The 21,171-nt window shown below is 53.7% G+C and overlaps 9 protein-coding genes across 9 annotated transcripts; 5 read left to right on the top strand and 4 right to left on the bottom strand.

Moving 5' to 3' along the window:
* Positions 1–1,277: 1,277 nt before the first annotated feature.
* Positions 1,278–2,135, top strand: M406DRAFT_340819 (uncharacterized protein; the record flags this gene model as incomplete). Its single annotated transcript, XM_040921589.1, has 2 exons — positions 1,278–1,396; positions 1,514–2,135. 2 exons carry the CDS (start codon positions 1,278–1,280, stop codon positions 2,133–2,135), a joined length of 741 nt encoding a protein of 246 aa, XP_040774138.1.
* A 536-nt stretch (positions 2,136–2,671) lies between these two features.
* Positions 2,672–5,021, bottom strand: M406DRAFT_217196 (uncharacterized protein; the record flags this gene model as incomplete). The annotated part of the gene is made up of 4 exons (XM_040915499.1): positions 2,672–4,222; positions 4,327–4,699; positions 4,745–4,903; positions 4,999–5,021. Coding segments are annotated over 4 exons (2,106 nt in total), but the record flags the coding sequence as incomplete, so codon positions are not given.
* Positions 5,022–5,964: 943 nt separating this feature from the next.
* Positions 5,965–6,546, top strand: M406DRAFT_261856 (HET-domain-containing protein; the record flags this gene model as incomplete). Its single annotated transcript, XM_040917474.1, has 2 exons — positions 5,965–6,233; positions 6,285–6,546. Coding segments are annotated over 2 exons (531 nt in total), but the record flags the coding sequence as incomplete, so codon positions are not given.
* Positions 6,547–7,191: 645 nt separating this feature from the next.
* M406DRAFT_57260 (uncharacterized protein) lies at positions 7,192–7,627 on the top strand. Its single transcript, XM_040924582.1, has one exon. The coding sequence runs from the start codon at positions 7,201–7,203 to the stop codon at positions 7,465–7,467; it is 267 nt and encodes an 88-aa protein (XP_040774135.1). The 5' UTR covers positions 7,192–7,200; the 3' UTR covers positions 7,468–7,627.
* Positions 7,628–8,293: 666 nt separating this feature from the next.
* On the top strand, positions 8,294–8,950 carry M406DRAFT_232761 (uncharacterized protein; the record flags this gene model as incomplete). Its single annotated transcript, XM_040915916.1, has 1 exon — positions 8,294–8,950. A coding segment is annotated over one exon (657 nt), but the record flags the coding sequence as incomplete, so codon positions are not given.
* Positions 8,951–10,627: 1,677 nt separating this feature from the next.
* M406DRAFT_292800 (uncharacterized protein) lies at positions 10,628–11,463 on the top strand (the record flags this gene model as incomplete). The annotated part of the gene is made up of 1 exon (XM_040919053.1): positions 10,628–11,463. The coding sequence occupies exon 1, from the start codon at positions 10,735–10,737 to the stop codon at positions 11,461–11,463; it is 729 nt and encodes a 242-aa protein (XP_040774133.1). The 5' UTR covers positions 10,628–10,734.
* A 66-nt stretch (positions 11,464–11,529) lies between these two features.
* On the bottom strand, positions 11,530–12,980 carry M406DRAFT_64308 (family 5 glycoside hydrolase; the record flags this gene model as incomplete). Its single annotated transcript, XM_040924875.1, has 3 exons — positions 11,530–12,183; positions 12,294–12,467; positions 12,594–12,980. The coding sequence occupies 3 exons, from the start codon at positions 12,978–12,980 to the stop codon at positions 11,530–11,532; spliced, it is 1,215 nt and encodes a 404-aa protein (XP_040774132.1).
* Positions 12,981–14,137: 1,157 nt separating this feature from the next.
* On the bottom strand, positions 14,138–16,155 carry M406DRAFT_292794 (cytochrome P450). Its single transcript, XM_040919052.1, has 3 exons — positions 15,967–16,155; positions 15,288–15,890; positions 14,138–15,183 (listed from the first exon to the last, which is right to left on the bottom strand). The coding sequence occupies exons 1-3, from the start codon at positions 16,039–16,041 to the stop codon at positions 14,242–14,244; spliced, it is 1,620 nt and encodes a 539-aa protein (XP_040774131.1). The 5' UTR covers positions 16,042–16,155; the 3' UTR covers positions 14,138–14,241.
* Positions 16,156–17,154: 999 nt separating this feature from the next.
* Positions 17,155–21,040, bottom strand: M406DRAFT_292790 (uncharacterized protein). Its single transcript, XM_040919051.1, has 7 exons — positions 20,742–21,040; positions 20,165–20,665; positions 19,949–20,075; positions 19,737–19,778; positions 19,592–19,676; positions 19,484–19,529; positions 17,155–19,411 (listed from the first exon to the last, which is right to left on the bottom strand). The coding sequence occupies exons 1-7, from the start codon at positions 20,833–20,835 to the stop codon at positions 17,400–17,402; spliced, it is 2,907 nt and encodes a 968-aa protein (XP_040774130.1). The 5' UTR covers positions 20,836–21,040; the 3' UTR covers positions 17,155–17,399.
* Positions 21,041–21,171: the final 131 nt, after the last annotated feature.

Below are 21,171 nucleotides of genomic sequence, written 5' to 3'. Positions count from 1 at the left end.
GTGAGGTGACACTGCGAAGAGACAACATTGGGGGCCGTTGTAATGATTAATCATATCGTACTGTACTAAGGTAAAACATGGCTTCTCGCAGGCTCTCCGCCGGGAGGGCCGGGGGGGGGGAGGGGGGCAAGGCATGAATGAGAGAGGAATAGAAAGAGGAGGAACAACAGAGCAACAATAAGAAGGAGCGTTCCTCAATCGGCAGGATCACTTCCACTCCTCCGAGGCCATAGCGCTCCACGTGAGTTGGCGAGGCCCGAGAACCTAAACCTTGCCCAGATGGGATCGTGTCCGAACCCGAATACCCCAACCAGCTCCTTCTTTATCAGTTGAGTGGGTTTGCATTTCTTTAGTGTAGGGATAGCGCAGTTTCCAGCGACGAGGAAACCCGTCTGGGCTTGGGGCCTGGGCCTGGCTGAACTGCACTGTTTTGATTTTTTTTCTCTCGCATTTTATTACCCTTTTGCCATTTTCTTTGACTCTTGTTCTTTAGCCCCACCACTTGGGTCCACTTGTGGGACAAGCCGCGGCTGCGGATTTCGATAAGACGACTACTTTGTACTATGGTACATACTCTTTCTCCTCCTCCTTTTCTTCCTCCTTCTCCACCACAGTTTCCAGATCTTGGCTGTCTGTGGTGATTGTGATGATGCTGATTATTCTCTTGGCCTGGGTGCGGTTATGACATGGAAATACGCAAGCTGATTAACGAACCGGGGGACTCGGATCAGGGGCAGGGCCAGGGGCGTGCCCATGATCCTGCAGGTCAGGCAGGTACATCGGCGGCGGCGACGGGCACAAGGGTGGCATCATCAACATCACCATCACCGCATACTGTTGCTGTTGAGGAGAAGGAGGTGGAGGAGGAGGGAAAAAAGGAAAAAGAGGAGAGACCAGCGCCGACCACCAATGCCGAGAATCAAGAGGCTCTTGAGAGAAGAAGGAGTGCAACATCAAATGCAGCAGCGGACCAGCGAGGCGACGAAGCCTCAATAGACAACCAGCCAAGAGCAGCACAAGTTGAGGGCGACCTCACCTCGACAAGACATCTCAGCTCAGACCCTGGCCCATCCGAAGCCGATGAGGTGGTGGCAGCAGAAGCAGCAGCATCGACGGCCAGCCTCGGCCCCCACGAAGCAGTTGCCAGCAGCGTGCAGGTCGACTTCGATGCTTCCAGCCTGAGCACGCCCAGCACCTTCTCGGTGGGGCTGAGTATCGACACGGACAGCAGCGACACCGACTCGGCGCTGGGCTCGTTCCGTGCACAGTCGTCCAGCATGTCGGCCTCGTCTAGCGTCTTTGACTTTGTCGAGGAGCACGGCCGCACCTGGCACCGGTATCACGAGGGCAAGTACATGCTTCCCAACGACATCCCTGAGCAGGAGAGGCTGGATCTGCAGCACAGCATCAGCGTGCGCCTCTTGGGCGGCCTGTACCTGGCGCCCATCGACGGGCCTGGTCGCGTCCTCGATGTCGGCACTGGCACCGGCATCTGGGCCATCGACTTCGCTAGCGAGCACCCCGAGAGCGACGTCCTCGGTACCGACCTCAGCCCTATCCAGCCCGAGTACGTCCCGCCCAACTGCAGGTTCGAGATCGACGACGCCGAGGATGACTGGGTCTTCAGTCACAAGTTCGACTACATTCACGCCAGGTACATGACAGGCGCCTTTCATGTCTCCAAGTTCCCAGACATCTTCCGCATGTGCTACGAGAACACCAACCCCGGCGGCTGGGTCGAGTTTCAGGATTACTATGCCAAGTTCCAGTGCGTCGACAACTCACTGGCCGGCACTGCCCTCGAGATGTGGAACAACTGCCTTCTCGAGGGCGTAAAGAGGATGGGCAAAAGCGGCGTCTCGTGCGCAAAGTACAAGAGCCAGATGATCGACGCTGGCTTTGTCGATGTCGTCGAGAAAAAGTTCGCCCTGCCCGGCAACCCCTGGGCGAAAGGAGAGGACCAGAAGATGCTTGGGAGCATGCAGATGGAGAACATCCTGGATGGTATCCACGGCATGTCCATAGGCCTGTTTACGAAAGTGCTGGGGATGTCGGTCGAGGAGGTCGAGCTGATGCTCGTCGACGTGAGGAAGGATCTACGGAATACCAAGATTCACTTCTACTACATCGTGTAAGTGCTGCTGCTCTTCTTCTTCTCGCCTGTCCTTCTTCTCGTGTGTGGTTCCTACCGACCGCTAACTGCCAATAAATGCAGATATGCTGTTTACGGCCGTAAGCCCATATAGCCAAGGTGCTTGTATCTGCGCTCTCTCTTAAGAGTCGGCTGTCATGTACAAAAACGAAACACGTACAATGAACCGTCCACCAAAGACTTCCATCAATCTGGGTTTTAGGCCCAAGGGTCCACTCGCGCGCAAAGACTTTAGCCCCCATCTCTCCTCCTCGGTCTACCAGAATGAAAAGTTCTGGATCGGGGTATCTCCCAATGCCCACTCCAACATGTTTTGATCATCAGGGATGAAGGTGGCGTCAAGCATCTACACATGTCATTTGTCAGCCGCTTCGTCGCTGTTCTGTCTGTCATCAAAATACTCACAGTGAGGTCGTCCCAGTCCGCCACCAGTGCTGGCGCTGTGACTACCCCGGCTCCTCGACCCAAAACCTGGTCTGTCATACTCGTCATCCCCTGTGTCCCAGCCTTTGTTGCCTGCGCTTCTATAATCGGCAGACATATCTCCACAGCCTCATCTGCAGCCCTGACTAAGAAGCGGCCGAGATCCTCCTTGGGCACTCCTCTCTTCAACCCCTCAATGTGCGCGGCAAGTAAACTACTGATCAAATGGCCCTTGATGTTCGTCTCTCCTGTGTCGATGCACTGCAGGCACCAAGCTTTGGTCTCACCCACGATGGCAAACAGATCCGTGCGCGTGTTTAGGGAGCCGAGGCCCAGGCCCAGGCCGAGATTGTCGTCCTCCTGGAGCTGGGCTCGCAACTCAGCGGTGGTGATAAAACCGGCTCGGAACCCACCGCTGCGGAAGAAGCCCGCACCGCAAGTCACGAAGCGAGAGAACCAGTCGCCTCCTTCCTGGGGAGTGACATCATCCTCGCGAGAGGATAACGATGTCGCGGTGATCGCTGAGGATGGGCAGACCGCACACCACATCCTGAGAGAGAGGTCGACCATGACCTTCCTGGAGAAGGCATACGAGGTCTCGTGCAGCGACGCGGCAAAGTACGGCGCGTGGAGCGAGGACAGGTACCACAGCACCAGGAAGTCGACGACCTTGGCAGCAAAGTCCGGCCTCGGTTCACGCGACGTGCGCTGCTGTAGGGCTTGGCTCATTGTCTTGAATGCCTTTCGGAGCTCCGCGTCAAGACGCAATGTCTCCTCGTAGCTGCTGGGCTCGGAGCTGAGATCGTTGAGGGACTTGGCCACCGCCAGCCTCGCTGGGTATGTCTGCCGCAGCGCCCTTGCAACAGATGTGTCTGTGGGCTCATCGCCCCGCTTCGGCGCAGCGTCCTCCACGAGCAGCACTTCATCGTCGTAGTTGCACGGCGGGCCCGTGTCAAAATCGTTTGTCGATATGAGGGGCGGTCCGCCCGTCTGCATGCTCGCCTGCAAGGAGAGCTCCAGGATTGTGTTCCACAGCCTTCGCCTCATCTCAGCCTGGAATGTGGACATCTCGGGGAGCTGTGACGGGTCTCTGTGCAGGCCCATGATGATTGCTGTGCGCATGATCACCCCAACAGAAACCCAGGTAGCATCCCCACCGACGTCGACAAACTCTTGCGCGAGGACGAGGAGGATCCTGGTCTGTAGAGTTTGAATCCCCAGGCGGGACTTGAAGATCGGTTCAGACAAGTAGGTCTGTGCCTCGTATATCCATTGAATGGCCAAGGTTCGCAGGGTGAACCGGTCATCGTAAATTAGGGCGCCGAGAGCGAAGACAAGCTTGAGCTGCACGATGAAAGCAATGTTCGGCTGTGATGTGTCGTCAGATACCCAGAGAGACTCGTAGTCTCTTTTGAAGGTCGGCACGTGTAGAACCCGGTAGACAGTCTCGAAGGTCTGGAGGTAGTGCTCGAGCAGCTCGTCGGCAAGATGCTTGGGAGGCAGGCCAGGTCTGGGCGGACATGGCCACTGCGGAGCTCGCTGAGCCTTGATAACACGGGCTATGCACTTGCATTTTTGGATTCCAGAGAGTATATTGCTGTTTTCTGTGCCTAGGTATGGGTCGACAAGGGTGATGAGGTCTTGTGCCTTGGAAGTGAGAAAATCACCGTTCTTAGCAATCCTTTGTAAAGAACAATAGCAGGAGTGATTGGCTCCGAGACGTAGGGGTCGAAGTTGACAAGGTCACTCACAATGGCAGCAACAGTGTTCACCCAATGGCTTTGTCCAAACAGCCGGGTCTTGTGCGAGATGCTCCGGGAGATCCCATGTGCCTGTTCGATTGTACTTTTATGTGCGGGTTCCCGAGAAGTCGGGTGATGAATGTGAAACGTCCCGCCGATCTTGGACTCGAAGGTATGCGACGAAGGAGTCCCGACGTGGGAGACAGGCGTCGTCGCAGTAGTAGCGCAAGCTACAGGCGGCGCTGTGCGTGAATTGTTGATCCTGCCAAGTTCCTCTTCCAGATGTCTGATCCGCGTCTTCAGGGCATCGACGTCGGGCCCCCCTGACTTGGGGTTTGCACCGACGATGCTCGGCGTTTTTATAGACGATGAAGGCACTGGTCTCGCAACGAAATCAACGGCTGTCGTCGTCGTGCTCATTATCGACGATCCGTCTTGTGATGCAGGCGATGGCCCCTCGGGCGCACTGCGTTGTGGCGTTTCGTCTTCGTAGACACAGGCTTCCTTCTTCCTCGCCCTTGAGCAGTTGCTGCAGGGGTGCTCGCCATTACATCTCGTCTTTCGCCTCCGGCAGACCACACAGGCTCTTCCATTTTTGTTCTTGCTGTCAGCAAACTTGTTGAGCTGAGACGGTGGATGGAGAATAATTAAGAATCAATCAATCACATGGTTTACGCTTACGTGGTCGGCCTACGTCGCCGTCGTTCCATGTCGATTACTTAGCGAGACAGACTTCAATGGGAGGTCATCTCCTTGAGTTCATTTCGTGTTATGACTTTAAATGAGAAGATAGTCTTCAAAGATGTTGCCTGACTAGTGGCCTCATGAACAACACAAGAAAAGGAAAGAAAGAAAGAAATATTCGGCTGAGGAATGATTATTATCCCTAAAGGCAACCTCGGAATTTTCCGATCCCGATCCCGACTCCGAGGTTAAGCCCCGAGAATTCCTCGAGCCGTTTTCATTTCAGACCACCCTGATTTTTTGGGCCATTCTACCCATCACATTTCCTTGCTCCTGAACCGCGTGATTACCTGCACCCGTTTAGTGCTAACCATTTTTTCGAACAGTAGAGTCGAATTTTACATTGACAAGGGGAAGGGAGACTTGTCCTGGCGGGAAGAAGAATATTGACTGCTCTCCGACCAGACTCTATTCAAAGTTGCCCGGCTTGAAAGCACGACTCGGCATACTTCCATGTCACGCTTTTCAGAAAATGATGGAATAGAATCAGACGCTTATAGCTGGCAGCAACTCTCCTGGCCCTGTGATTTGCCTGCCGTGATGTATCGAGCCACCTACGAGCCTGAAATAGACATCCTCAAATGCAATGTTATCTCAGCGGTGTTCCTGTCCTTCTGCGCTCAAAATGAGCTCGCTCTGTCATTTCAGTATTAGCTCTTGTACGTTGTCATCAAATGATAGGCTGCATGGCTTTGGTTAGTTCTTATACTTGTAAGACGTGTTGGCTTACTACTGCACTTCCTTATCTACACTTTGGAGCCTTATGCTCGCCCAATATCTGTGGCAAGGGCTCTCGCTGTCCAAGAACTGCTAATTTTTACATCTTAAGAGGTCTGGCCCACGTCCTCGTTTCGTTTTCGTCGAGGCCAGCGTCTCAGCGCGGATGTGCGCAGGTCGCCCAACATGAGGCTATCTGCAGTATACACGCCCCTTGATCGATCAAGTAGGACCACCAGGCTCCTCCAATTTACTGACACCTCCACAACTCAAGACATTCGCTGTGTTCTGGAAACTTATGACGTTGCTGATGCCCTGAGCCTCGACTTTGTGGCCCTTTCTTACGTCTGGGGCCAAGACCGGCCACGCAGAAAGATAAATCTCAACGGCGTCATAATCATCATTCGCGAGAACCTTTATCAAGCACTTCGCATCCTGCAGGCGTCCAACTTCGAGTTTCCAGACGGCGAGCACCCCAATTTTGAGTTCTCCACGACGAGAGCCAGCCATACCTATTTCTGGATCGATGCGATTTGCATCAATCAAGACGACCCGCTTGAGAGAGGGCATCAAGTCGGGTTGATGAAGGAGATCTTTTCTGGTGCAGCATGCGTCGTCTCCTGGCTCGGTGCCGACTTCCAGAACTCGTCTTGGGCAATGGAGAGAGTGCACAGCGATGCCATGGACTACGACACTCGAAATATTCTGACACCTTTTGAAGTTCTCGATCATCTAGACTACTGGCGAAGGATGTGGATCATTCAGGAGTTTGCCCTCGCGAGATATGTGCTGCTTGTCTCCAGCAGCATGGCGACATGGTGGACGCCAGCGTCACGACCCCATGGTCGAAACTCCATGGAGCGGCTCTACCGCCTGAGGAAGCAGCTGTGGGAACTCAACAACACCCGCTTCCCAGTGCCTTTCGGTGTTGCGTCCGAGACGGTGACAAGGTTCTCCCTCATGGAACTGCTGCAGACATTCTCGTACCCACATTGCACAGACGCTCGAGACCGCGTCTATGCCTTGTTATCGCTTGTCCAGGAGACACAAGGAGAGGATCGCGGCCCAGCGCTGCATGCCGACTACACCATCACTGCCGAACATCTGTATTATCAAGTTCTGCGCTACTGCAGGAGGGATCCGAACTTCACTCTGCAAGACTTTAGGGCGGACCTTGCCAACGCGTTAGGTGTGCGTCGAGACGGGAAGTTTTGGCGTCGTGACATCGTCTATGCAGCCACCGAGGGTTCCGGCCTCCCTGAGGACCTCGAGAACGGCCTTGTCTACAACACCGCACTCCGCAAGGCGTGGACTGACTCGTTTCTGGAATTCCTTTCTGTACCAGATCATATAGGGAAGAGAATTTCTCACATTCGGGGTACAGATGAGAAGAGGCGAGCTGCCGGGCACAAGATCACACTCATGGCGACCACGGGCAGCACAGAAGAGAGGCACAGGATGTGTCATACGGTCTTGCAGGACTATCATGATTTCCCAGAGCGAGAAGATCCAACTACGTGGAGCTGCTTCGAGACTCTCCTCAGAGCATTACTGGGTCTTCTCGGCACGGATTATAACGTCCTACCTAAGACCACAGGGCCCATTATTGCGAGGCCAGCGTCGGCTGCCGTGTACGTACGCAACGTGTTGCAGGACTTGAAATCCCAGCGCTCTCTCTGGTCTTTGTAGGGCACTATAGCTCATGTCGTGAAAGCTTTAGGAGAGTGTGGGCAAATTTGAGGCATTTGAGACATTATATTGTCAGTGTTGCGGCCTATACTTGAATCGTGAAACTGCCCTTCTGATAGACCGGATACAAGAAATAAAGCTTCATAGTCATTTTTTCGACACTTTCTTGTAATCGTCTCAATGTCCGTTGCTCGTTCGACATGAGGTAGTTGATCTATCTTTTATGCTGTTCGTATTTATTGATGGAACGTATTCAGTGCGGACAGTCCATTAGAAAGTTCGTGGACTCATCACATGGTATGGTATATATTTGAATCTGACGTTCAGGGCCTTTGATCATTTATTTATTATGACGTTGTTCACGATCAAGCAATTCATAGGCTGCGTCAGAGAGATCTGCCTGAACTTCTTGCTTGTAATTATGCAACAAGGATAAAGACTGAGCTGAGCTGATCGCAACTAATGGGGGCCAGGGTTGCGTTAGGCTTGCATCAAACTGCATGTTTTAGCACAGACTGTACAGCATTTTTAGAATTCCCAAGCTGCAGGACAGGCAGACAAAAATTTTGCTCCGTTACGGAACAATATCCTGCACTTTCAAGCCTGCCCCTTTATGTACTTAAGTACCTCAGTAACCATATTCATTATCAAAGTCAATTTTTGCCAAGTCATCCTGCCCTGTGGAGTTTTCAATGAATGAACCAATTCGTCACCAGCAATGAATACAGACGGACGCGTGCCCTTTGCGGTGGAGAATCAGCTGAACCGCGATTCTCTAGCTGACTTGGCCGTTCGCCATGGCATCGAAGACAGCCCAGAGGATTGGAATATCTGTATTGCGAGTGATCTAGAGACGGAGTTGTTGGATGAAATCTATACTTACCTATACCTGGTAGCGCGGAAGTCGGGGGCTCACATTGATCCCCTCCACAAGCACTTACTGAGAAGGCGTACCGTCGTGGTCACTGAGAACCCAAAGCTCCACCTTGTGCGTCACTACAGAACCATCTACGTCAAACCTCTTCCCGACTATCTCCTCAACCACCAAGTCTGGCAGGACCATGGTTCCCGCCTACAAGTGACACATAAAAGGTACGACAAGCGTCGGGCTTCTCTTGGATTTTTGCGCAGCTACAGCCTTCTTATACGCCACGAGTCCGACTTCATCATCGCACACAAGTCCAACCTCTTGCCAAGACATGTCTCATTCTACCGTTTCCAGAAGTTCATCAGACCATTCCGCTCGATCCTAGACGAAGATGTCTCCCACCGGTATCATTTTGGCCAATCTCGGCTGACCAGGTTGAACTGGGCGGTCCGAATCATTCGCGTGGTCCAGGTTGTCTTCCCGTTTACGTTCAACAACTACCGGTTTCCTGTCTCTCACAAGGATGAAAACTGGCAGATTGCGGAGTACATCCAGAAATACGCTGCACCACTGGTATTTGTCTTTGGGACCCTGTCTCTGATCTTGTCCTCTATGCATCAGAGCTCTGGAGGCGTGGGGATATTATGATCATCATCGTGTTGTAAATGTGGTCTACCCTTGTCTATCCAGCATTGATATTGCATCCAAGTAAGCAGTGAGCTGCAAGCTGTCGTGGCATGCCGGTTTTCCTTTGCTCTTCAGCTGTGACGTTTCAACACCTTGTAATCCATCGATAAGCTGCGCTATAGGCGGATACACGCCTACCTCCAGTGCACCATCTCCATTTATTTTCCCGTATCAGTGTCGAGTCAACTGAAGCAAACAAGCTCCAGGCACGCGGAAGGCACAATATCCTGGTCGAGCGGGGTCGACTCACTCGGGGAACAGCTACCATTTACGACCATTGATTACCATCAAATCACCCTTGCTTCACCTTGGCATGACTGGCCATGGACCCCTACGTGTATTCTTTTCTCCTCCTGATCCCCATCACCGCAACAATCTTTCATCTGAACACAAAAGAAATACCGACGCGGCGCAACCCTGCCCAGGCGCCCAAATCAAGATTTGGACTCGTCCAGGTATACAGCGGCAGCTCGCCGACCCTGGCAAATGGAAATGAGTACGTCCACAGGCAAGAAACAACCCATCGCTTACTGGCTACAACGCAAGGAAGATGCTGATTTTCGTAGTATTATTTTCATCCATGGACTCGGATCAAATCCCGACACGACATGGCAAGCAAGCAGAACCGCAACGACAGCACGTGCATCTGAATCCACCCTGCCGAGTGAGCGATACGTGAACCTTAGCGACTTTCTTCTTACGATTTTCTCTCTCGAGACGCACAAAGCTGTTCGCATCTTTCCTTACAATTACGACTCATATTGGAAGAGAGATGCGGTTCACACACGTCTTACCAGATGCCATCCGAGAAATTCCGCGGTCCGCGCAGGTGAGGTTCAGAAATGGATACAACTTTGGAGCAAAATTAATGACCTCGGTTTCAGGAACAAAGCAGAAGCCTGGTCTTTGTGGGATACAGCTATGGGGGCCTCGTGGTCAAGCAGGTACGTAGAAATAAGATTCTCTCGAATAGGGTGAAGCTAACAGTAGTAGGCACTTGTTCGAGCACATCTGCGTCAAGGCCTTAGCTACATTGCCGAAAGTACCATGGCAATCATTTTCTTAGGTACGCCACATCGCGGGTCAAGCTACAGTGCGTGGGGCCGACTGGCGGCGCAAGCTCTCTGACCACTCGGTTCCCATCCGTCAATCTTTGCTGAAGTGAAATATGATTCAACTGGGCTCCTAAACCTACACAGCGAGTTCTCAGAGATTCATCATGAGAAGCTACGCGTCTTCAACTTTTTCGAGCAGCGTCCAACGCAGATCCTCCGATTGTGGTTCATACAATGGGAACAATTCGTACGTGGATCTCTTGTACCAGGGCGGAAAGGGCTGACAGCGATTCCAGTGTGTTCGTGAGGATCTGCAACATATGACAGGCCAGGGGTCGTAAATGTCCCCCTGGTCGGTGAAAACTTCCTGCTCAAGTTTGGGTCAAGAGACGAGAGTTATCGGAAGGTGCTCTCAAAGCTCGTTGAGATCACGGACCCTTTGTCCAGGCCCACGAAGCATCACTATGTCGTCCCGTTCGAGACTGTTCAAATCTATACACAGCGCGATGAGCTGTGGAAAGAAATTGAAGAGAAACTGCGGAAGCCGCGGAAGCAACGCAATGATACAAGTGTTGCACATGCAGTTGCCATCTGCGGAGTGGGCGGTGCTGGCAAATCTCAGCTAGCGCTGAGGTACGCTGAGCTGAAAAGCTGGGGATGCAGGTGATGGAGATTAGAAGGGTAAAATTCGGGGCAGACCACCCTGAAACGATGAGAAGCATTGCTAGTCTGGCATCAATATACAGGTGGCAGGGCCGGTGGGACGAGGCTGAAAGATTGGGGGTGAATGTAGTAGAAATGAGAAAGTTGACGCTTGGGGCAGACCACCTGGAAACGCTGAGAAGCATGGCCAGTGTGGCATCAACATACAGGAGACAGGGCCAGTGTGATGAGGCTGAGAAATTGGGGGTGCAGGTGATGGAAACGAGGAGAATGAAATTTGGGGTAGACCACCCTGAAACATTGAGAAGTATTGCCAGTCTGGTATCAACTTACAAGAGACAAGGCCGGTGGGACGAGGCTGAGAAGTTGGGGGTGAATGTAATGGGAATAAGAAAGGTGAAACTTGGGGCAGACCACCCTGAGACCCTGTTGAGCATGAGCAACCTAGCGGAGATATATGAGAGCCAAGGCCGGTTGGAGGAGGCTGAGACGTTGAAGGCGCAGGAAAAGGAACTCTTAGTACGAAGGTCGGGGCGCAAGCAATTGGAGGACTCGAAATGTGAATACCCTCTCTTTTGTAGTCATCTGAATTTCAACTGGTTTATCAGACGACAGATGATCAGTCGCTCTTTACACTGTTCGTACCTGCTGCGTGCATGGAAATTGTTTGGGCCACGCCTATGCAGACAAAGGCCAGGTTCATTGGTTCAACATGGGATTTGATTACACTCTTTCCAACTTAGACATACAGACATACAGGCGGCTGGGTTTCCCATGGGTTTCTTCTTTTCATGCGACCGTGGCGCTCACCATCGGGATGAAACTCTCATTTACATACGTCGGGTTGCGCCACTCGCTCCAGTCGTGCGTCAAGAGCCCCCAGGTCTCGTCATAGTCCTGTGTCCCGCTCCGGATATAGTAGCTGCCGGCGAGGACCCAGATCATCCAGCCGGCGCTGTTGGTGGGCAGCCACTCGGCCAGGCACTGGGTGTAGGGCTCCTCCCAGGTGGTTTCGTCCATGAGGAAGCCCCACTCGGTCAGCACGACGGGGAAGTGGTTGTAGGCCGAGTCACTCGTGTCCATGGCCTCGAAGCCGTCGGTGAGCAGGGCGCTCTCGAGAGAGGAGCAGTCGGTAGCGCTGTTATCGTAGTTGTGGATCTCGAGGACTATCTTGTCGGCTGGGAAGTCGGAGAAGGAGAAGGTGCCGGTGCCGGGGGTTAGGGCCGTCTTCTCTACGATGGGCGTGAGGTACGTGTCGTAACTCAGGCCCGAGAGGAAGATGAGGGGGTCGGGATTCGCGTCGTTGATGGCTGCTGCGCCCTCCTTCACGTAGGTATACCAGTACTCCCAGTTGTAAGTATCATCGTCCAGCGTGGTGTTGTCGAGAGGCTCGCGCGGCTCGTTGCGGAGTGACATGGACGTGAGAGCGGTCCATGATTGTCCCTGGGCGAGAGAAACAGGGGGGCGTTAGCCAATCATTCAGGAGGTTAGGCAAGATGAAGAACAGAAGAAGAAGAAAAAAAGGGGGGAGACGGGATGTGGGAAGTGCATACGTGATCAGCCATATATGCGATACCGCGTGTCCAGTTCGCAATGGAAAAGTATGTGTCCCCCCACCAGGCATTCCCATCGGTCTCGCTGCAGCACCACTCGCCCTTTGACATGTGATTGTCGAGGTGGACATAAATCTCGTTGGCAGCACACTCCTCAGCGATGGCGTCGAAGATCTATAGAGTCATAAACAGATTTTTACATGTTAGCCACTGACGCCCTACATCGAGATGCAAATGTCTTTGTTCTTCCGCCGTGCCTCAATCGCTTTGTTCGAATGATATGGTTTGACTATCACTGACCTCCAGGCGGGTAATGTCCGCCGAAAATGAAGGGTTGGCCGCCAGCACCTCCTCATACACAGCTGTGCCGTTTGTTTCGCCCAGGGCCTCGACGAAAGCCGTCGAGATTGGCACATCCACGCCGCCGTTCTCGTAGATCTGGTCGATGAGCTCGATCGCGTACGTCAGGCGGATGACGTTCATGCCAGCCTCCTTAAGCTTCGCAACAATGCTGGCAACAGACTGGTATTGCAAGCCCTCTGGGATCATGACGTCCGCAGCTCCGGGCCAGTTCGCGCCGGCATACTTGACAGTATTACCGGAGGCGTCGAGAATGGAAGCGCCAGATGTAGTGAAGGGGCCATTGGGCCAGGACGCGGCCGAGGCCAGGCCGAGGAGGCCGAACATGGAGATGATGATCCTCATGATGTATTGCCCGGCTCCTGAGAACTCAAAATCGAACGTTCTGAAAGAGGGGTTGGGGAACAAAAATGAGCCAAGCTGGAGGTTGCCTTGCAGGAGAAAACCCATTGACCTGCGAAAGGGTTTTCGCCTCTTCTTAAGGCCGCGGGAGGAGGCATGGAATTCATATTGCTGTTACATTCTGACCATGCCTCAAAGCGCCATCGAGATGGAGCCAAGCAACCTCTCGAAAAGAAAGCTATCGCCACCACCAAGCTGCCCTCCGTGCTCGATGCTACCACAGACGTGTACGTGACGGTTGACTAGTCGAGCAGGGTCGGATTGGACCGAGCTGATCGACACATGCCGCCGGGGACCTGACCCAAATTGACGGGATTCTTCCTGCAATGAGCTGCATGCGCTTCAATGAAAGGTTTCCTAGCAGGATGTCACGATCCGGAATTGGTGCCGGCTTTGGTGGTGGAGCGGAGGCGAGGACTGGGAGGGACCGAGAAGCATGAGGGTGAATATATCCGCCGGCTCCAGCATCCCCGAGGTAATTATGGAGTCATCAGGATATGCCTTTCAAGGCTATGGTTTAGCTCGACTTTGACCCCAACATAATGGCATGAGGGTTCAAGAAGGCCGTGCCAACAAACCAAGTAACCTGGGTCAAGTGACTTCGTAATCGTCGTCGTCGTCGGGAATTTACGATGGTACTATAGTACGTTGCGTTCGCTTGCAAGTCAGGGATTCCCCACAGTGTTCATGGGGTAGGGGCTAACCATTTGAGTACTTGGTGACAAGCAGGGATTCCACATATGGCTGTCCTCGTGACGCAGATGGTGGATATCCTCGGCATTGATTTCCCCCTCCCAATGCGAACGCCGAACGAAGCAGCTCTGGCACGGCTATGATGCTCAATCTGACTGGAGCGCCAAGTGGTGGTTCGCAGGGGTAAGGTGAACTTGAAAGAACCTACTATGTTTGTCTGTCACTCTACCAAGTGGTAGGAACGAGTAATGGTCGTTGCATCGTCTCATCCGTTCAAAGTTTGTGGGCAGGAAGGAACGATCAACAGGGGACTCTTGCCAAAGCCAACTTGCCCCGGAGGTCTTTTCTTCTCTTGTCTTTGTTTGCTTACCGACAACTTCATTTCTTTTATCAACAACAATTTATTTCATTCTTTGGCTGGAGGTAGTGATGCTACCTTCATATCCTGACCAGAATCTGCTCAACAGGCTGAGCTTATACATTGAACGCCCTTTCAGGTCTCCTCTTCTTCCCTCCTCCTGAAGTCGACCATCACGCCCTCCTTCCAGCTAGTGAAAGTATCAACAAGCTGCATTTCATCCCTCCTGTCGCGTCCCCATTCAGCGCCACTCTTACCGCCCTCAGCCGGGTCAATAATGCCCTCGGCCCGTCTCACATCGTAGAGCCACAGCGTACGCGCCAGCGTCATTGTCATCTCGACATACGCGAGCCCCTTGCCGATGCATCCCCTGGGCCCGATGCTGAACGGGCAGAAAGCTCCCTGCGCAGTCGCCACGTCCGTCTCGCCCACCATCACACCTCCTGATGACAATGTCGATGATGGCAGTTTGGACCCAGCAATCCATCTTTCTGGAACATACCTGAACGGCTCAGGAAAGTAGTCTGCATTGTGGTGGATTGCGTAGTGGGGGACGCCCACGACCGTGCCCTCGGGCACATGCACGCCGTCGATGGTCATGCCGCCCGCGAGGACCTCGCGCGGGACGATGCCGCCCACGGAGGGTGACATGCGCATCGCCTCGTCGATGCAGGCGCGCAGGTACGTGCAGCTGTTGAGCGCCGCCCCCTGCCTGATCTCCTCGACATCGGTAAACCTCTGCCTAATCTCAGCCACGACCTTGCGTAGCGCATCCGGGCTGCGCACGAGATAGAACAGCGTCGCCGCCAGCGCCGTCGACGTTGTGTCGCTGCCCGCGATGATGAGCAGGTTCGACTCGCCCCACAGCTCCGGCGTCGAAAACCCGAGCCCCGTCTCCGGGTCGCGCGCCTTGAGGAGGTGGTAGAAGAAGTCGCGGCGATCTGTCTCGTCACCCAGCTTTGTGCGCTCTGTCAGCTGTGCGCGGCTGTAGGCCATGTACCGCGCACGCCCGGCCGCGATGTTAGGAAACAAGAGCCGGTCCAGAGAGAGGGTGTTGAGGATAGGCATTGTTCCGCACTGAACATGAGCACGCATGGTTAGCCCTGTTGGCAGTCGATGACGATGATGATGAAGATGATAACACAAGGGGGACAAAAGATAAGAATAAGAGCTCGACTCACAATCAGGTGCCTGTGCGCCGCGGTGCTGACCAGGTCGATGGCGAAGCGGTTGTCCTCCTTCTCCAGCATGTGGAACGCCTTGCCAAAGCACAGGTCGCCGAGGATGTCCATACTCAACCAGCTGAACCAGTCGCTCATACACTTGGGGCTCGTCCAGCCCTTGTTATCCCCCACACGCGACCCAGCGCCGATGCCCTCACAAAAGGTCCTGATATTGGCCAGTATATACCTCTCCATCTCCTTGATTGCGCCGTCACTGAACGCATGTGCCATGACCCGTCTCTTGCGCGCGTGCAGCTGCCTGTCGCGGCAGTTGTGCGTGTTGGGTGCCGGGTGGACAAAGGCATCGTAAAACTGGGCCTTGCGCACGTTGGACTTGAAACCATAGATCTCCTTGAGCGACGACGACGTGTTGAAGGAGAGGCTGTCAGGCCCGATCCGCACCACGGGTCCATACCTCTGGTGCAGACGCCAGAGCTCAAGGTGCCGGTCTCCTCGATAAGAATGCCAGAGCTGGTACAGATCGGTGCTCCTTGCGAGGAGAGGGCCCGGATGGGACGATAGCGGGTGCAGGAAGAGCCGGTACAGGACCACGGCGGTAGACTATATAAAAAGGAGAACAAGAGGTCATTAGTGTTGATTCCCCCCCCTTTCTAATTCCCCAGGAGGGAGAACTCACATAGAGCACACCGGCACTGACGAACAGGCCCAGCCATGAGAGAACGGAAATTCGTAAAAGGTTGGTATCAGCCATGATGAATCGTCTACCCGACTCTTTGAACCTCCAACTATGGGTGTCTGTGAATCCCTGTTAGAGGTGTTGACTGTTGACAAGAGAGAATACCAAGCCACTGAAACCCGAGCCAATGAAGCCCGAGAGGTAAAGAGAAGACGACATCACAATCGTAACCCCGGGGTGCCGTCCCCTTTTTGCTCTGACAATCGACTTCTTAACCTAACACACAAGTTGCGAGCGGCTCGGTTGGACGCGGGACAAGAGCATGAGCACGCGCCAGCCATGCATCAATGCCATCTCACTGTACCTAATACTGTGATAACTCCCACTGCAGAACAAATATGATTACCGATCACCGCCGGGGTTTCTAAACCCGCCTTGCTGCGCTCGGCCTTTCCTCCAGAGCACTGTGCCCCATGGGGGTCTCGTCATCCCTCCTGTCATCCCCACGCTGAAGCCAATTCCGACATAGTGGTGGGGGGAGGGAGGGGGAGGGGGGCATTCTTGTTGGGGTAAGGTGCGATTGAAACTGGAAAGGGTTTAGTAAGTACTGACTTCTGACTGCTTTGTTAGGAAAATATAAACTCACGCTCCCTGCAGACTCGAGATGCAGGTGCCGTGAGAGACAAGGTGGCGGCGGTCAGGACAAAGTGAAGGCCCATCAGCAGCATTTGCTACAAGCTGAGAATGCTGAGGGGGATTTCACAGTACGTTGACATACATTCGGGGTCCTTTTTTTTCTTTTTTTTTTCTCTCCTTTTCTTCAGAGACGGTTGCCATAGTTCCTCAGCACGTCGAAAACCTCCAAGCAGCCCTTCGCCAGCAATTTTGGTTCGGCAAGCCTCACGTGCTAAGAGTGCCAGGCTCGAGAGTTCGAATTGTTCTTCCCAGTGCAATGGTTGGGCTGTTGACGGATTTCAGCAGCGTGACTAGCAGTCTGGTCCAAGTCATGTGTACACGGAGTCATCTAAAAGCACTGAAAGGCATTAACAAACAGCTTGCTGTGGAGTGTTGACGATGCATTTATAAGTCAGAGCAGAGACACAGGGCTGTGACCACTGGATGGGCTTGTTAATCGGCTTAATGGCTCGGTCAAAACAATTTTGCAAACATCATCATGTGCTACAAAGTACAAAGAGGAAATCATCATTATAATCTTTACAGATTTTTCTCACTTGTCGTGAAATCAAGTCATTATGCATAATGCATCTCAACATGCATACAAAGTAACCAGGAAACAATTGAAGGCCTTTCTGTGCGAGGCCCAATGACTCACTAGGCCTGTGCGTCCTCCTTCTTGCTGTAGCGCACCTCATTACAGTTCAGCCCCATACTTACCATTCTCTCCTCACTTCATTAACCACCTACTTCTCCTATTACCTCTGCCCGCCAAAATACCTCGGCCCATTGAAAACATGGTATCGATGGCCCCTTACACCTTCGCCCTTGAATAGGGCAGGGAATCTTGCGCCTTCTGGCACCTCCGCCTCTCCCACCCTCTTATCCCGCACAACCTCGTCCTGCTGTTGAGCCCTCACCAGCTCCTCCTCCGAGCGCGGCACCACGAATTTACCGACTTGAAGCTCGGTATCGGTAATGGTGCTCCGGCTTACACGCGCGTACCCAACGCGATGAAGGCCCTTGTATAAGATATATTCGCACCACCTGTCCCAGTCTGTCGGATCGATGTCGTGCATACCTGAAATCTCCGAGACGTATGTCTTGTAGTTACCCTCGCCGGGCTTTGTCACAAGGTATGACAGCAGGATGGCAGGTCGGTTCGTCACAGTCCCCATCAGGTTGGACAGATATTCTGTCTGCAGCCTTCTGTCTTCGGGGTCCTCTTCCTGGCCCGAGTGGAACACGAAGACGTCGACCAGCTGACCGTACGCTTCAATGGTCGCATGAATAGCGGGCGCAAGCTCGCCCACAGGACTGGGCAGGAGGTGGTGCGTCGAGTTGACGATTGGAAATTTGGAGAGGAGCGCAGAGCCCCAAGTGTGCTTGTTAGGACCAGGGCCGTAATCGACGTACATGCCGAGATCCTCGGCAAGATATTGAGTAGTGTCGCGGTTGCCCATAATAATGCGCTGGTTGTCACTCTCCAGCAGACCGACGACGTCCAGCTCCATCTCCTTGATGAGGTCACGCATCCGAATCTCAGACGACCACATGTCGTTGTCCAGCGAGAAGTGGATCGTCCAGATGCCTGCCGTAATGAGGTTCTCGTCAGGGTGATAAGGCTTATAATCGTTGGTAGGGAAGCGCAGGAATGCCGCGCCCAGGAAGAGCAGGTTGAGCACGCCAAGAGAAGCCAAGTGGTAGGTCCTGTGCGGCTTGGGAGCGGAGGTCGTGACGGGCCGCTTTCCTGCGCGCCGGCTATTCTTGATGTTGTTGATGTCGAGCACGCCAGCACCGATGAGCAGCCACGTGGTCATCATCACCCAGTCAGTGTGTTCACGGACGAGCGGCCCGCCGGGGACGAAAGCGTATGCAACGACCCAGACGTGAAAGAGCAGCATGATGTTATAGATGAAGAAGCCCGTTCCGAACGTCGAAGCGGGACTTTTCTTGGAGGCATTGCTGATGATAGGAAATGATACCGCCATGAGAAAGGTGGCTGCTGTGAGAGCCCCGAAGTAGCCGAACCAGTGGTGGAAGTAGGTCAGGACCGCAGCACCCACGCAGCCGATACCATAGAAGCCGTAAGAGCTGACAAGCTGCGGCCGAAAGAGTCCAAGGAGGATTCCTCCTGTCATGGCAAAGATAGTGTACCAGGCTGACGTATTTGCAGTCGGGCCACGGATGGGATAGCCGTCCCAAACCCATAAAATCATGGTGCTGGTGTCGGAGAGCAGGGAGTGCAGACCAAACATTAGCCCACCAATGCTACAGGCGGCCAGCAGCACGGAGCCGTCCCTCAACGATTCGGCGTTGCCCGTATTAAGGGCTCCGCGGCGCGTGAATCTCAAAGCGGCAGGAATGGCCAGTGCGAAACCGGTGAAGTTCCACCCTCCGTTGGCAGCATGCATGATAGGCCAGATAGGGTTATTGGTCCACCACATGAACTTGACGATGGTGGACATGAGCAAACCCACGAGGAATGCGAGGATCTTGGACTCGAGTCGCCCTTCGTGGACAGATTCAGAGTAGAAAGTGGCCGACCAACCCAGACACTGCATAGTGACGGCAAAAGTGACGGTACCAAGACGGGCAACAGGATCAGTAACGAGGAAGGCGAGCAGACCGGAAAGGGATAGCAGGTGGACTGTCCGCAGGTTCCGTATGATCAGCGTCCTCAACGGCGAGATGCCCAGGAGGAAGGGCGAGATAGTGCCCATGATGGCAGCCTCGAATCCCGAGATACCCATATACCATAATGGGAAGACTGTAGCGATACCAGGTCAGCGGCTCTGATCCATGCAGCCCATGTGGACGGTGGGTGAGTAGTGGAACTTACACCAGACCAACACACCCAGGCTAGTGAGGATGGACCAGAAAACGAACTGTGGGCTGTCAGTGGGGACTCCCGGTGGACCTGGGGAAGACTGGAATGCGCCCAACTCACGCCATGGTAGATGTCCGCCACAATATCGATGGCCTCGTTCGTGCCAAACGGTCGTCCGAAGACGCCTGCTGTTGCTTTCTCCTTCCTGCCCAAGCAATTAGCCTATGTGATGACTGCTTGCGAAGTGTCGTGTCGCTGAGCTTACTCTTTCTCAAGTTCAGCGGAGGAGACGGAGGAGAAAGTGGCACTAGATGACAGAACACTCTTAGAACCAACATCATCAAGTAGTTTTCTTTTGCTTTTATTGTTGCTTGTCTTGCTCATACACATGTGCCCGCATTGACAAGGTTTCTTCTTCTTCTCTTTTTCTTCATGTTTACTTCGTGGGAGGTCTATTTCGGAAGCCATTTGACATACCCCTTGCTGATGCCCTTTACATCCCTTATGACCACCTCGAATGAGTCAAAATCAAGGGCGGTGACGGCGTCAAAAGCGACGTCGAGAAGGACGAGGGACCATTCGAAGAAGGCGTACGTGGTGTAAGCTAGGGAGGGGCTCTCGTCAGCACCTGTTAGCCACTCGGGGGTGGGGGGTTTGGAGGGTTCTCTCCCTTGCTCCATGGGGACAACTCACCTCCGGGGACGCGGTGGACCTTGTGCTGTATAAAGAAGTAGATCAGAGGGATGATGCTGCCGTAGAAGGCGCCAGAGACATATTTTCGGTACTTGATTGCCTGCGGGTTGGGTGGGCTCAGAGCAATGCAGCCAAAGGTCCAGGGAATGGTGGCGAGCAGATAGGAGATCATGAAGATATCGTGCCAGTCGTGGTCATCAGTGGAGGTGACATATGTCCAGCCCCCGCACGTGAAGGTCCGAAACAGGCCCCAGAACGCGACAAAGCCGGGCAGCTTGGTACCCGGCTTACGCGACAGGAGATACCAGAACGCGACGAGGGCGAACCTGGGGCCTGAGGTTATGGCGATGAAGAGCTGAAAGAAGGACCGCTCGGGATACCGGTCGCCTATGGTCGCAGAGACGGAAGGGAACCATTCTTGTGGGTAGCCGAACCACTCGTTCTGGACGATCTTGTGGTAGTGGAGGGAGACGCCGACGACGAGGGCGCTGAAGAAGGCGGCTAGAGATAGAAGCAGGCTGACAGTCAGAAACCGAGGCGCGCACAATTGAGAGCGCATGAGGATGGTAAGACATACTGTACGCGACGATGGTGTGTAACCAGCTAATCCAGACGCCGTTGAAGCTCAGCAAGACGCCGCCGTCCTTATCCTTGTACTTTGACGCGGCCATCGAGATGGGCCAACTATGGCGGAGACATTCAAGTGAGGGGTGCTATTCTTGAAGGAGCGGCAGAGACAGACGAGCTGCTCTTGTGTGAGGCGCTGTCGATGTCGAAAGTAACAGGAGAGGGGAAGGGACGGAGGGAGCAAGACGAGGTGGGGTGATGATGGTCTGCAGTTGTAGTCAAGGTCAAGACGAGGGAGGGGAGAAGGGGAAAGAAGAAGAAAAAAAAGAGAGGACGGAAGTCAGCTCCAGGATCGGCGTGGATTAGGTTGGATCTGCCTAGTCGCTCCGTAGCTGCCGGGCATCCCAGAGCAGAGCAAATCCAATTTGTTCCTGCAGATG

This window comes from Cryphonectria parasitica (assembly GCF_011745365.1).
Source record: "Cryphonectria parasitica EP155 unplaced genomic scaffold M406scaffold_6, whole genome shotgun sequence".
Classification (NCBI taxonomy): Eukaryota; Fungi; Ascomycota; class Sordariomycetes; order Diaporthales; family Cryphonectriaceae; genus Cryphonectria; species Cryphonectria parasitica.
The sequence above is the reverse complement of the archived record's forward strand: the minus strand, read 5'-3'. Positions and strand labels throughout refer to the sequence as shown.